General features: G+C 45.2%; 1 protein-coding gene across 1 annotated transcript in view; it reads left to right on the top strand.

The window, feature by feature from the left end:
• ANO2 (anoctamin 2) overlaps positions 1-13,954 on the top strand; it is a 137,851-nt gene that overhangs the window by 97,324 nt on the left and 26,573 nt on the right. Inside the window, exons 13-16 of the mRNA XM_060275139.1 lie at positions 5,319-5,393; positions 7,879-8,080; positions 10,883-10,994; positions 13,728-13,785. Of these exons, the coding sequence (XP_060131122.1) occupies positions 5,319-5,393; positions 7,879-8,080; positions 10,883-10,994; positions 13,728-13,785 (447 nt within the window). The remainder of the gene's footprint in view (positions 1-5,318; positions 5,394-7,878; positions 8,081-10,882; positions 10,995-13,727; positions 13,786-13,954) is intronic.

The following is a 13,954-nucleotide window of genomic DNA, read 5'->3' as shown; positions in this document are numbered from 1 at the left end:
AATTATTTCTTATTCCCTCAAAATTCAGTTTAGGGGGAAATAATTGGCAGCTTTGGTCCCAAGTTTTGCAGCCATTGCACACTTAATGGAACTTCTTCAGTAACCTTGGACCATAGCTGCCAAGTTTTCCCTTTTCTCACGAGGAAGCCTATTCAGCATAAGGGAAAATCCCTTTAAAAAGGGATAACTTGGCAGCTATGCCTTGGACCTCATCCCCCCAGGCCTCCTGGTCATAGCTGTCAAGTTTTCCCTTTTCTCGCGAGGAAGCCTATTCAGCATAAGGGAATTTCCCCTTTAAAAAGGGAGAACTTGACAGCTATGCTTTTGGTGATGATGAGAGGCAGAGGGTGGCACACACAAAACAGCTTGCCTAATGGTCTCCATTCAGGTCCTCCACGAATCACCATTCAGGATGTGCAAACTGCCCCTCCCTCCCATCTGAGATATGCTGCTGGTCTCTCAAATGCCTTCGATTCCTCCTGCCCCCAAACAGAATTCTCTACATTCACCGTGAAAATTTGTATTTGGGTGAAATTTGGTGTAAATGCTAGTAGGGCCCCAATTCTTACGTTGCGGTAAAGAGGAACAAAAACCTCGGTGCTCCCAAAGGGGTGCCCAGATAGCATTTGAAGTCTTATTCTCATCAGGCCTCCTTGATTAGAATCTGAGCCAACTCTATCGTTTGCCCTTGATCCTTGCTGTCACTCCTTTTTAATAATATTTTATAGTTCATCTGTTTTTAAGGGACGTTAATAGTTGCAAGTGGTATAGGAGTTAATATAAGGAGTGTTAGCATGTCATCTAAACTGACAATTATATCATGCTGTAGATCCTGTAGAAAGAAAAATACTCTCCGAGGAGTTACATGGAAATGTTTTTCTTTCTGACTATCGGTCGGATAAAGTATATTGTGTTGTATATGAGGGGCAGCCCAGGACACGAGGCCTCTGGAGAGAAGGAGAAGGCAGTGAATGTGGGAAGGGCTGGGCATCCTCCTCTCGCTTGTCACTTTTAATCACTGTCAATAACTTTTTTGTGGCTGAGCCACATTCTCGGGGTTGAGTCTGCCAGCCAGAGTCCCATCAATGTTACTTGCAGTGGTTCCAGGAGAAGGTTTTGGAAGGTGATATTGGGAGAATGTTGTCCCTCCCTGTGGGAATTACCCCCCTTGAGTTTCTCAGGACTGTGGTATCATATCCCATATAACGGCTGGATCTAGACACATCAAAGAAGCATTTCAGTTAAAAGCGTGGTAAACTTCATAGAGTTGACGAAAAATGGGACTCCACTAAGCCATATGGTGTCGCGGTGTTTTATAATGCATACAAAATGGTTTTTCTTTACTAATGTAGCTAAGTCCAACATCTGGCCAGTTGCAACCAGCTCAGTGGTTTACTGGGTAAAATCAGTGAGTGTCATTATGTGTCGATAGAGCAGGAAAAGTATCTCATGTAAGAGTATTGTGTGCTGGATGGGGAAGGAAGGATCTGGCAAGGCAGTGAATTATTCTCTAGGTACCGTTTCAACACTTTCCCCCTGTTAGGTTCCTCCAATACTACTGAGGGAAATATCTGTAACCTAGGCAGGCGAAAGGACAGTTAAGTGCTGCTAAGAGACTTCAGCATAACATTGAAATTTGAGCAATACAAATTGCAAAGTAAATTTGACAACTGGCTTATTTCCGTTGGGCCAAAGTTGATTTTATTACAGCAAATAATGTTGGCTGAATGGGTAATTTTTGCAATAGATTTGTGATAAAATACTTTCTGTCAAGAGATGTAAAAGCTTGGACAGGTGGAACCTGTTTAGCAAGGCGTGTTTTTTTTAAAAAAAAATTAGCAGGAAAAGCATCGTGAAGGCAGCAGAATAATTGTGATTTTATTTGACAGTTTGTGGAAGAACAGATGTAGGCACATGACATTAATCTTAAAGCTGTATGTTAGTAATTTTAATGACCATCCAGTTCAAATACAACTATTGATCTGGAGTAATTAAAATGAAATTATAGTCTTAAAAAGTGCTCTGTCTCCTTGGTATCTGTTTATTGTCCCAATAATTAACCTAGTAAAAATGCTCCTTTTATAAGTAAAATATGGAGGGAGGGTGATATTTTATTGATTCTGTGACACAGAAAAACCCCACACAAACAAAATTGAACTTTTCAAATGAAGTTCAAAAGTTAATCTATTTTTATGGGCTTTGCAATGTACCAACCTAGCTTACTTAGCTTTGCTTGGTTGAACCGTTTAATTAATTTGAAATATATCCTTCTAGTTTCAGTCAGCTTTAAGTAATTGTGTTTGTTTGGCTTGCTTGCTTAAATATAAGAAGTAGATAAGTTAAAATGACTTTGTTAAACAATCATTTAAAAAGAAAATTAAATGTTGTTACAATGGCAAATGGTTTCTCATATAAAACCTCTGGAGTTTCAGTAGCCAGAGCATTGCTCAATAGCAGCCATTCTGCATTGATTATTCTAGCAATATGGGAAGTGGCAGGGCACATAAAGTTCCTGAGTCAATCCCTTGTATATTCTCTTTAAGACATCTGTTTTCTTGGGATTTAAAAACTATTTTCATAAATGGTGTTTAAAAAAAAAGTCAGCAGTTCAGTCATATATTGGACTCACGGTGGAACTTTTTCCTGGCTAAGTCTGGATATTTAGGATTGTAGCTTAAGGTTTCTATATAGAAGGCTGTGTTATATCTGCAAAGCTTGTGTTAAAATGAACAGCCCAAATCACAAAGAAGGAAACTTAAGTCGCCAGAGCTAGGAAGGGCCTTTTCCTGAGCTGCTGCCAGATGGTATAAGCATCATTGGCCCAGCTGAATCAGTGGCCTAACCTTTTACAAGACGTCTTTACGCATTCAGTGCTTCTTTGACTTTCTGTACTATTCATACTATTATGGTGCTGGAGGAGACTCTTGAGAGTCCCATGGACTGCAAGAAGATCAAACCTATCCATTCTGAAGGAAATCAGCCCTGAGTGCTCACTGGAAGGACAGATCCTGAAGTTGAGGCTCCAATACTTTGGCCACCTCATGAGAAGAGAAGACTCCCTGGAAAAGACCCTGATGTTGGGAAAGATGGAGGGCACAAGGAGAAGGGGACGACAGAGGACGAGATGGTTGGACAGTGTTCTCGAAGCTACAAACATGAGTTTGACCAAACTGCGGGAGGCAGTGCAAGACAGGAGTGCCTGGCGTGCTCTAGTCCATGGGGTCACGAAGAGTCGGACACAACTAAACGACTAAACAACAACAACAACTATTCATACATTCATATGCGCATAGGCCTTGCATCCACACACACACTCTCAAAATAAGGTGGAGGGGAGGTAGGGAGAGGAATAATCATAGCAGCTGACTTTTGTCCTCATCCAGTTTTCTTATATGCAAGCAGTCCTGATTCATCACGACACATACAAGATTTCCAGAGGGTGATAACACAGGTCCCCTCAGTTTGTCTTCTGGCCATAGTTGCATTACAAAAATGCATACCTGTAGGCATTCTTTGGCCGCTTCCGCTGATTGTTTTTTTTGGGGGGGGGAGGGGAGAGATTGGTATTTGCTAAACCAGATGTATTCTTAAGAAATAGGTGCACCCATTTGGTGGATATGGTGTTCGATTCAGCTAACCACATTACTTATATTAGTCATGTCCAACAGGTAGATCGTGATCTACCGGTAGATCACTGGACATCTTCCTGAGATCACTGGTAGATCACTGGCTCCCCCCAATGAAGCTCAACAAGTTTGGGTCCCCTAAAAAAAGTTCAACATTTTTGCCCTGCACCCCAAAAAACAGGGCTTTCCTCCTCCCTAAACAGCTCAACAAATTTGACCTGAACCCCCAAAAAGGGGGTAGATCACTGTGAGTTTTGAACTCTGTGAGTAGATTGCAGTCTCTTGGGAGTTGGCCACCCCTGATTTAGTTGCAGCAGCTACTCTTCTCATGTTCACACACTCCAGGTTTCAGAAGCCATGGCATAGCCATGTTTAGGAGAATAATATAAGCAGATTTGAATATGTACATGGATCTTGCTGTGTCTTTCTTTGTGTGGTGTGGGGGTTGGAGGGACATATTTTGCTGGTCACAAGGGCAACTTTATTTACTTATGCTGCTACATGACATGAAAGGTATGTTAGTCATATAATGTGTAGAAGGTAGACCGTAATTGCATTTTAATGTATGAATTTACCCCATTTGCACTTCCCAAAACAATATGGGAATGAGAGCACAGAAATGTGCACTTCTCCAAATATCGCAACGACACACTAAAACAATGATAAATTTTCATGCACATTTTAAAAAATCACAAAAATGGTGTGGAGATGTGAAGGACTGAATTTAAGAGTGGGAAAACAAGAAACTAAGAAAACCCCAGATTAAGAGATAAATTATAACTGAAAGCAAGGAATGGGGGCATAGTAACAACTAAGGCAGAAATCATTTGCACACTTATTAGGGACTAAGATCTACTGGAATCCATCAGTGATAGTGAACTAAGTTTTACCCAGAGTAGACCCATTGAAATTAAGAAACTTGATTAAGGCAGTTGAAACATCCTATATAATAAAGTCCAAGTGTCTCTGCGTCCAGTCCCTGTGTCCGTGGGTTTGCGCTACTGCGCACGTGCCCCACGGGCAGCCATTGGGACTTGGAGCGCAGAGACACGAGGCATTCGGCTCCCTCCCTCCCTCCTTCAGTTCAGTCAATCAGTCCGTCAGTACTTGAGAGTCGTGTGTTGTTCGTTGGCGGCGGCGGCGGAGCAGGATGGGACGGTCTGCTCTGGCCGGTTGGTTGGTCAGTGTTGGATGGAGGGTCCCGTCCGCCTCGCCTGCTCTCTCTGGAATGTACTGGGGGCGGCTGCCGAGTGGGAGCGAGGACTCTATGGGTGCAGGCAGGGCCGCTGAGGAGAGGTGAGAAGGAGGGAAGCCGCGGCGCTGGCGGGCGGGTTGGCTGTGGTGGGTGTGTTAAAAGCCATTGAGGGGATGATGAGAGGCCAAAGAAGTGCCGGGGCTTTGGGGAGGGAACGTGCGTGTGCGTCCACCCTCCCGCGCGAGCCAGCAAGCGACAGGCGTGCGCCTCCGCTCACAAGGGTTTTTACAAATGTTTGACAACATATGTTCTAGCGCCCGTTTATCTAACGGGCTCAATGACACTAGTAGTTGAATAACACCCAGTGGGACTTCTGAATAAACTGTTTATGATTGCACTGTATTTCATCACACTGATTCCAAATTGCACTTGACTTTTCACCTTATTTATTTACTTAGTATCATAACTGATATTTTCCCTATTATGGTTTGTACTAGGAAGAAAAGGAAAAACTGACCTGGAAAGACCGTACCCCTGGCTATCTAGTGAACTTTGCATCTATCTTATTTATGGTAATTTTGCATTTTATTTTCTTGCTTCTTTAACAGTGGCCTAGATTAAATTTGCCCTGACTGCATGGATGGATCTTCAGACTGAACCAATATCCTCTAACATATGCATTTAAATTGCTGTTTTCCATCGGTGTATCCTTCTTTTAGACTGAATTGGTAGTGGACTAAGAATTTCAAAAGTTTAAAACGTCAATTGCACCACAAAGTCCAGATTCAGTGCTTGGTGCAGGATTGCAGGTATCTGAAGAAGTGGGCATGCACATGAAAGCTCACACCAAGAACAAACTTAGTTGGTCTCTAAGGAGCTACTGGATATATATATATATATATATATATATATATATATATATATCCATGCCTTGTCGTGGCGAAGGGGCTTGAATAACTCAGAGAAGCTATGAGCTATGTCATGCAGGGCCACCCAAGATGGACAGGTCATAGTGGAGAGTTTTGACTAAACGTAGAGAAGGAACTGGCAAGCCACTCCAGTATCCCTGCCAAGAAAACTCCAGGGACAAAGACAACAGGCATATAAAAGTTATGACGCTGGAAGATGAGCCCCTCAGGTCGGAAGGCGCCCAACATGCTACGGAGGAAGAGCGGAGGACAAGTACAAGTAGATTCAGAGCTGATGAAGCAGCTGGGCAAATGCTGAAAGGTTGCTTAGTTGCGGATATGCCTGGAAGCGAAAGGAAAGTCCGATGCTGTAAAGAAAAATATTGCATAGGAACCTGGAAGGTAAGAACCATGTATAATGGTACCAAACTGCGGGAGGCAGTGGAAGACAGGAGTGCCTCGCGTGCTATGGTCCATGGGGTCACAAAGAGTCGGACACGACTAAACAACTAAACAACAACATATATATATATATATATATATATATATATATATATATATATATAATCTACTGCGTCAGACCAACACGGCTACCTACCTGAATCTGGTGAAGGATTGGTTCACTTACCAGCTAAATTGCCAGATCATGGCTGCCCCTCCCAGAACATCTCAGGCCATGGATGTTGGAGGACAGTGGTGGAATTGTTCTTGCTCTTTGCCTAAGCCACTCCCCAATAACCATCTTCCTGAGCACCCAGGCACTGGCAATACTTGCTTGCTGCTCCCTGGACTGCCTGGTTGTCTTATCTAGTCACCTTCTCCCAATGCATCACAAAAAGCATCACTGGGGAAGACCCTAACTGAGCTTCCAGGCAGAGAAACAGACAGCCTGGGCCATGAACTCCAGCAGATATTGCCCATATATGTGTGTTGCTCTACTCATGTCCTGTGTACTGGTGCCACAGGTGTTGCATTGCAGCATTTGAGCAGGTGCCAGGCAGAGTGGCATGTGGCTGGTCTGTATCAGTCAACTTGTCTGTTGCCTTCCAGTGCAGTACAGGATGGTGTTCCCTTGTCAGTGTTGAAGTAAGAGTCAGCTTCTGATTGTGGAATGTGTTGGAAAGATTTACATATCCTTAAAGATGCTAATGACAAACCTAGACATCATCTTAAAATGCAGAGACATCACCTTGCTGACAAAGGTCTGTATAGTTAAAGCCATGGTTTTCCCAGTAGTGATGTATGGAAGTGAGAGCTGGACCATGAAGAAGGCTGATCGCTGAAGAATTGATGCTTTTTAATTAGGGTGCTGGAGGAGACTCTTGAGAGTCCCAGGGATTGCAAGAAGATCAAACCTATCCATTCTGAAGGAAATCAGCCCTGAGTGCTCACTGGAAGGACAGATCCTGAAGCTGAGGCTCCAATACTTTGGCCACCTCATGAGAAGAGAAGACACCATGGAAAAGACCCTGATGTTGGGAAAGATGGAGGGCACAAGGAGAAGGGGATGACAGAGGACGAGATGGTTGGACAGTGTTCTCGAAGCTACCAACATGAGTTTGACCAAACTGTGGGAGGCAGTGGAAGACAGGAGTGCCTGGTGTGCTCTGGTCCATGGGGTCACGAAGAGTCAGACACGACTAAACGACTAAACAACAAAGATACTGATACCGTAGCAGCCATCCTTTACAGATCCAACAAGGAGGATAATAGTTCTCTGAGCAAAGGCATAGACTGTCAATCATGGAGATGCAGACTCACCAGAAGACCCTACCATGTGGGTCACCAAAAGAGTCCTCGACAGGCAAAATTGAAGCTCGTAATTCTAGCCAGTACTGAATATCCTAGAACTAGTGGTGCTCCTATGCCCAGGCAGTTCAGAATTGAGATCAGCAAACTGGATGATGCTGTGGTGGCATAAGCAGGGACAGCCCTGTACCAATACTGCTGCCAATTTAATCGAAAAGGTCAAAGGGGGAAACCCATTGGCCAGCCATGTGCAGAGCATTTCCTTTCACAGAGGAAGCTGCTTGATACATGGGCCTTTCAACGCCACTCAAGCTCATTAACTGCAGCAAGGAGATTGATTGTATATGCACAAATGTCTGAATATATGCATTTCTGTTAATACCTGTGTGTCTCTTTTCAGATTTCACTGACGTTTTCATTGGTCTTTGGTGTGATTGTGTACCGGATAACTACAGCGGCAGCACTATCAATGAGTCCCAAGGAGTCAACCAAGTCTAACGTCCGAGTGACGGTGACAGCAACGGCTGTCATCATTAACCTTGTTGTGATACTTATCCTAGATGAGATTTATGGAATGGTTGCCAAATGGTTGACAGAAATGGGTAATGCTTTTCCACCCTTCATAAGTGCATATGTTCTGCTTCTTGCCAATGACATACAGTAACTGTTTTTGTCCCACAAAATAGGACTCTTCCTTCATTCTATAATATTCAAACCTCCTTCAATCATTTAGAGCTGGAGTTTTTATACTGTATTTTGACAAAACATTGAAATTCCCCGGACGCTCATCAGCGATTCCTCAAGAATAGTATCAGTAATGTGGCACAATGGGTCAGTCCGTCTGGCTTTTAACCAGAAGGTTAGTGGTTCAATTATTCAGTTACTGACCAGGGCCGTCTTAAGCGCCCCTGGCGCCGTGGAGTGGCGGATCCCTCCAGCACCCCCCTGCCCCGTTTCCCAGCACGGTGGGCGGGCGGGCGCAGCTGCGCGTCGAACCGGCGGACCGGCCGACCAGCGGGCGGGCACAGCTCGTGGCGCCCTCCTGGCAGGCCGGCGCCGTGGTGCCCTGCGCCACCGGGGGTCTACCTAGAGCCAGCCCTGTTACTGACTAAAGAAGAAGAAGGGGCTATGGCATAGAAGGATAATAGCTGAGTGCAACATCCTGGATAATGTAGCAAGTCAGTTACAATTTTGCTTCCAGTTAACTACAAAAGAACAGTTATTAGATGCCACCCACCTAGAAGCACCCTTATTGACTAGAATTCAGAAAAGACTTCTGGTATAAACAGTTGCAAGCACCTTTCTGCCAAGGGCAGGTTCACACACTTAGTTAATGTATCACACTTTTGTGATTTGTTCCACTTCCGTTCAGAAGATCCACAGAAGGGAGACTGCCAATAGACAAGTGATAAGGCTTTTTGACACAGTTTCCTATACATCTCATGGCTAACTGCTAATGGCTACTCTGCCCACTCCCTGACTCTTTACACTCTTTCATTCTTCCGCTGCTGGCTGAGTCTGAATCTCGGAAGTTGTGCAAAAGCAAGGTCAAGGCTGGGAGGCAACCCCAGCACCACTGCAAGGCAACTGAGACATCTTCTCTGGCCTCATGGAAGATTGCGGTCAGCCACATATTTACTTCCATGTAATTTTTTTATATTGCTAAATCAAGCAAGGAGGGTATCAAAACAGTGTGCATAAAATCAAAACACAACAGGCAAATATCAGAAAAAACATGACACAGAGTTGAAAGACAGGGTAAGCTTGTGTAAATAAAATTGTTTTGGGGCTGCCATCTAAAACTAGACACAGGATGTCTGCCTAATATACAAAGGCAATGAATTCCTCGTTGTAGGTGCTGCTAGGCTAAAGGCCCAATTCCTTGTGGGTGCTATAAGGAAAAATAATCACTGCTTCTCCAGCAGATATCAAAGAATGCACAGGAATGTATGAAGAAAGGCTCGTCCCAAGTGTAACAGTCACACCTGAAATCTGGCCTCTGGCATATTGGTAGCTAGTGTAGATTATTCAGCAGTGGGGTCACATGCAGGGCCGGCCCTACGTGCAGGCTGGGTGGCACAGGGCACCACGGCGCCGGCCCACCAGGGGGGCGACGTGAGCTGCGCCCACCCGCTGGCCGGCCGGCCGGTCCACCACGCAGCTGCGCCCACGGCAACTGCGCTGTGCCTGCCCACCGCGTTGGGAAACGGGGGGCGCCGGAGGGATCTGTCGCACCACGGCGCCAGGGCGCGCTTAAGATGGCCCTGGTCACATGCTGTCAATAAGAAGCTCCAATCAACAGGCAGACTGCAGCATTCTGCACCTTCCACAACGGCCTTAAGAGCAGCTCTGTGTAGAGTGTATTGCAATAATCAAGTCATGAGACTGGACACTGAGGTCCAGCTCCAAGGGCCTTCTGGGGGTTCCCTCACTAAGAGAAGTGAGGTTACAGGGAACCAGGCAGGGGGGGCCTTCTCAGTAGTGGCACCCGCCCTGTGGAACACCCTCCCATCAGACGTCAAGGAAAGAAGCAACTATCTGACTTTTAGAAGACATCTGAAGGCAGCCCTATATAGGGAAGCTTTTTTAATGTTTGATTCTTTTGTGTTTTTATATTTTGCTGGAAGCTGCCCAGAGTGGCTGGGGCAACCCAATCAGATGGGCAGCATATAAATAATAAAATTATTATAATTATTATTGCTATTATCATCTGGAGAGGAAATATGAAGTAAAACCTCATTAGGGCAGAAACAAAAAGGTGTGTGTTGGCTACCCATGCTTGACTCAGTACCTGAAAGGTGAGGATGAACCCCAAGTCAGAAAGGTGGTGTGTTGTTTAATTTCCTTCCCTCTTTCTGAGGCCAGCATGGAAGCTAAGAACCCTGTACTCCCAAGCAGGTCTTGACATGGTCCTTCTTTCAGATGTAAATATGACATTTTCCAAACTTATCAGCATCCCCTTTGATCACAGAATACCGGTATGGCTTATTGCAGGGGTGGCCAACTCCCAAGAGACTGTGATCTACTCACAGAGTTAAAAACTGGCGGTGATCTACCCCCTTTTTGGAGGTTCAGGTCAAAAATTTTGAGCTTTTTTTAGGAAGGAGAAAGGCCCATTTTTTAGGGGTTCAGGTCAAAGTTGTAGGGCTTTTTTTAGGGAGAAGGAAAGGCCCGTTTCTTTGAGGTGAAGGGCAAAAATGTTGAGCTTTTTTTTAGGGGAGTCAAAGTTGTTGAGCTTCTTTAGGGGGAGCCAGTGGTCTACCAGTGATCTACCACAGACGTCCAGTGATCTACAGGTAGATCTCGATCTACCTGTTGGACGTGCCTGGCTTATTGGTTTATTTTGCGTCACATAAATTATCAGTTGTCTGCATACATCTGTCTTTCTGCTTTCTTCACGACAGAGATACCAAAAACAGAAAAGACCTTTGAGGAGCATTTAATTATGAAAGCTTTCCTTCTGAAATTTGTGAACTCCTATGCACCAATTTTTTACGTGGCATTTTTTAAAGGAAGGTAGGTTGAATATGATTCTTTAGCATAAAGTTGATATTTACACATTGAAATATTCAATATGCATATGTTCTCCTTATGATACCTCAACAAGGATTTGGGGAAGGCTGGAAGCAGATGGAGAGAATTGAACTGCTCCTGGCTATCTCCAAAAAGCCCCACTGGGAAGTGAGAACTGAGGCTTCTCCCTCATGTAAATTCTCTGCATGCCTGCTCTGGACAAGGTGTGGGTTGCGTTTACCCTGCTCGGCACAGGCTGAGAGACCTCTGGGCTCTTTGTGACATGTGGGGCTCCTGCATTTGTGCCTCGTGTCTTGGGAGAATGGACTGTTGCAGAGGGAGTGTGGCAGATGCCAGCACCCAGAAGGGGTGTGTGGTAGGGGTGAGTTGCCCCTTGTGTCACCACTGAGGGGGGTGACAAAATGCCAGGCGGCACTCACCCGGGGGGGGGGGCTGCAGGGCGCCCAAGTCATGCATCTCTCCTGGGAGTGATATGGTGGCTTGGGCGCCCGCAGGCAGGCACAGGCAGGGTCATCTCAAGCAGGTCGGGCGCCCTGGCACTGTGGCGCGGAGATCGCTCCGGCGCCCCCCTGTCGGCCCCGCGCCACCGAGACTACCCCTAGAGCCAGGCCTGGGCACAGGGCACCCAATCAGCTTGCTCCACCACTGCCAGCACCTCCCCTCTTATAAGTTAAGGGGGCACGCAGGCATACCTACCATGTTCCTCTCTGAAAAATAAGGGACCGGACCGGAAGTAGCATACCGGAAGTAGCACAGCGGCCATTTTGGAACTGGCTGGAGCATGCTCAGATGTGACTTTTGATGCTGCTGTGCCCAGTTCCAAAATGGCCGCCGCACCAGAAGTCGCGCTGCAGCCATTTTGGAACTGGGCAGAGCAGCATCAAAAGTCGCTTCTGAGCAAGCTCCACCCAGTTCCAAAATGGCTGCCGTGCCAGAATAAACCGGCTGGGGACAGCTGGAAAAACGGGGGTTTCCCGTGGAAAACGGGAGACTTGGCAGCTATGCACACAGGTGTTTTTCTCAAGGACACCCACAGCCAGCAAACAGAGACTGCTCCAGAAAGGGGTTGTGACCAACAGTGGTGAGGGATTCTCCAACACATCACTCTGATTTACTACAGATGCATATATGCAGCTTTCCCGTACCTGCTGAGTAGACGCTATCATTCTACAAGAGAAGGAAAGACAGCCGTGTGTGAATATTTAAAAAAATCTCAGTTACACAATATTAACTGAAATAAATGGAAGACATCCTACTCTCTGTAGGGCTGGATTGAGAAGTGAGAGTCACAACAATTTTCAAAGAACAATACTATTATTTTATATATCAAAAACCTTTAAGATTTCAAATGGCAAAATCTGCAACTGTATATTAGGGTAGTTCATTAAAAACTTTTTTAAAAAAGCCTGCTCCAAAGATCTTATCTTACTACACTAGGGATTATATAGTGATATCTGAAATTTCATGCATATCAGTTAATACCTTGACCCTGCTCCACTGAATTGAAATTTCAGCCTTCACGACAGGAAAATGGCCAAGTAAACAGCTATTTTTGTGGAGGAGGGTCAAGATATTAACTGATATGCATGGAATTTCAGATATAGCTATATAATCCCTCGTGTAGTAAGATAAGACCTTTGGAGCAGGCATTTTTACAAAACAAAAAGTTTTTTATGAACCACCCTACTGTATATGTACAGTGGTACCTCGGTTTATGAACACAATTGGTTCCGGAAGTCTGTTCATAAACTGAAGCCTTCATAAACTGAAGCGAACTTTCCCATTGAAAGTAATGGAAAGTGGATTAATCCGTTCCAGACGGGTCCGCAGAGTACTCAACCTGAAGCGTACTTAACCCGAAGCATGGGTGTAATTGGTTCCGGAAGTCTGTTCATAAACTGAAGCGTTCATAAACTGAAGCGAACTTTCCCATTGAAAGTAATGGAAAGTGAGTTAATCCGTTCCAGACGGGTCCGCGGCGTTCGTAAACCGAAAATTCGTAAACCGAGGTGTTCATAAACCGAGGTTCCACTGTATGTGTGTTTATAAATTTATATTAATATAATTGTATTACCATCTGAAACTGGGAGGGAGAAAGGTGTGTGTGTGTGTGTGTGTGTGTGTGTGTGTGTGTGTGTGAGAGAGAGAGAGAGAGAGAGAGAGAGAGAGAGAGAGAGAGAGAGAGAGAGAGAGAGAGAGAGAGAGAGCGTGCATGCACCTAAGGCTGCAATCTCAGAGTTCTAGCATCAGCCACTGCTGGATCATCTGTGCTCTGGCTCAGAGCCCCAGGGGATGTTTCTGAGACATTCCAGGGAAAGACCGGGAAGGGGTTGATCCAAAGCTTCCTTGGTCCCCTGACACACACCCAAGCTGGGGGAAGATTTAGACATGCTCAGGAGTCTATCAGCACCTCTCCTCTCCCCTCACCAGCTTCCAATGGGAAGCAGAGGAACTGGGGGGGGGAGTCACTCTTCCACTCTTCTACCCCCACTTCTTCCCTGCTGGCTCAGGCCACTCAGGGCATCGGATATGGTGGGTTAGCTGTCTTTGGGTTTCGCACACCCAGTCCTAAGTATTGCAGCCTTAGTTAGTTCTAAAATATAATGGTACTATGTTTCTTTTAAAATAGCATTCATCAGTTGGCTGCACAAAGTAAGCAATTTTAATTAATTGTTCTGATACTGATTTATTCCATATGTGTGTGCATGTTCTCAGGTTTGTAGGCCGACCTGGACATTATGTGTATGTATTTGCTGGTTACCGAATGGAAGAGGTAAGTATCCAATTTTAAATCTTACTTTGATATAGAGAAGGGAGAGGGATTCAGTTTGCTTTGCATTTTATTGTGAATCTAACTCAGTTCACGCATCCAAAATAATATGGGAATCAAAACACAGCAATCCTTCAAAATATGCTCTTCTCTGAGTTTTGCACTGTAGTTC

This window comes from Zootoca vivipara, chromosome 5, assembly GCF_963506605.1.
Source record: "Zootoca vivipara chromosome 5, rZooViv1.1, whole genome shotgun sequence".
NCBI classification, from domain to species: Eukaryota; Metazoa; Chordata; class Lepidosauria; order Squamata; family Lacertidae; genus Zootoca; species Zootoca vivipara.
Note: the sequence above shows the minus strand (reverse complement) of the source record. Positions and strands in the feature narration are given on the sequence as shown.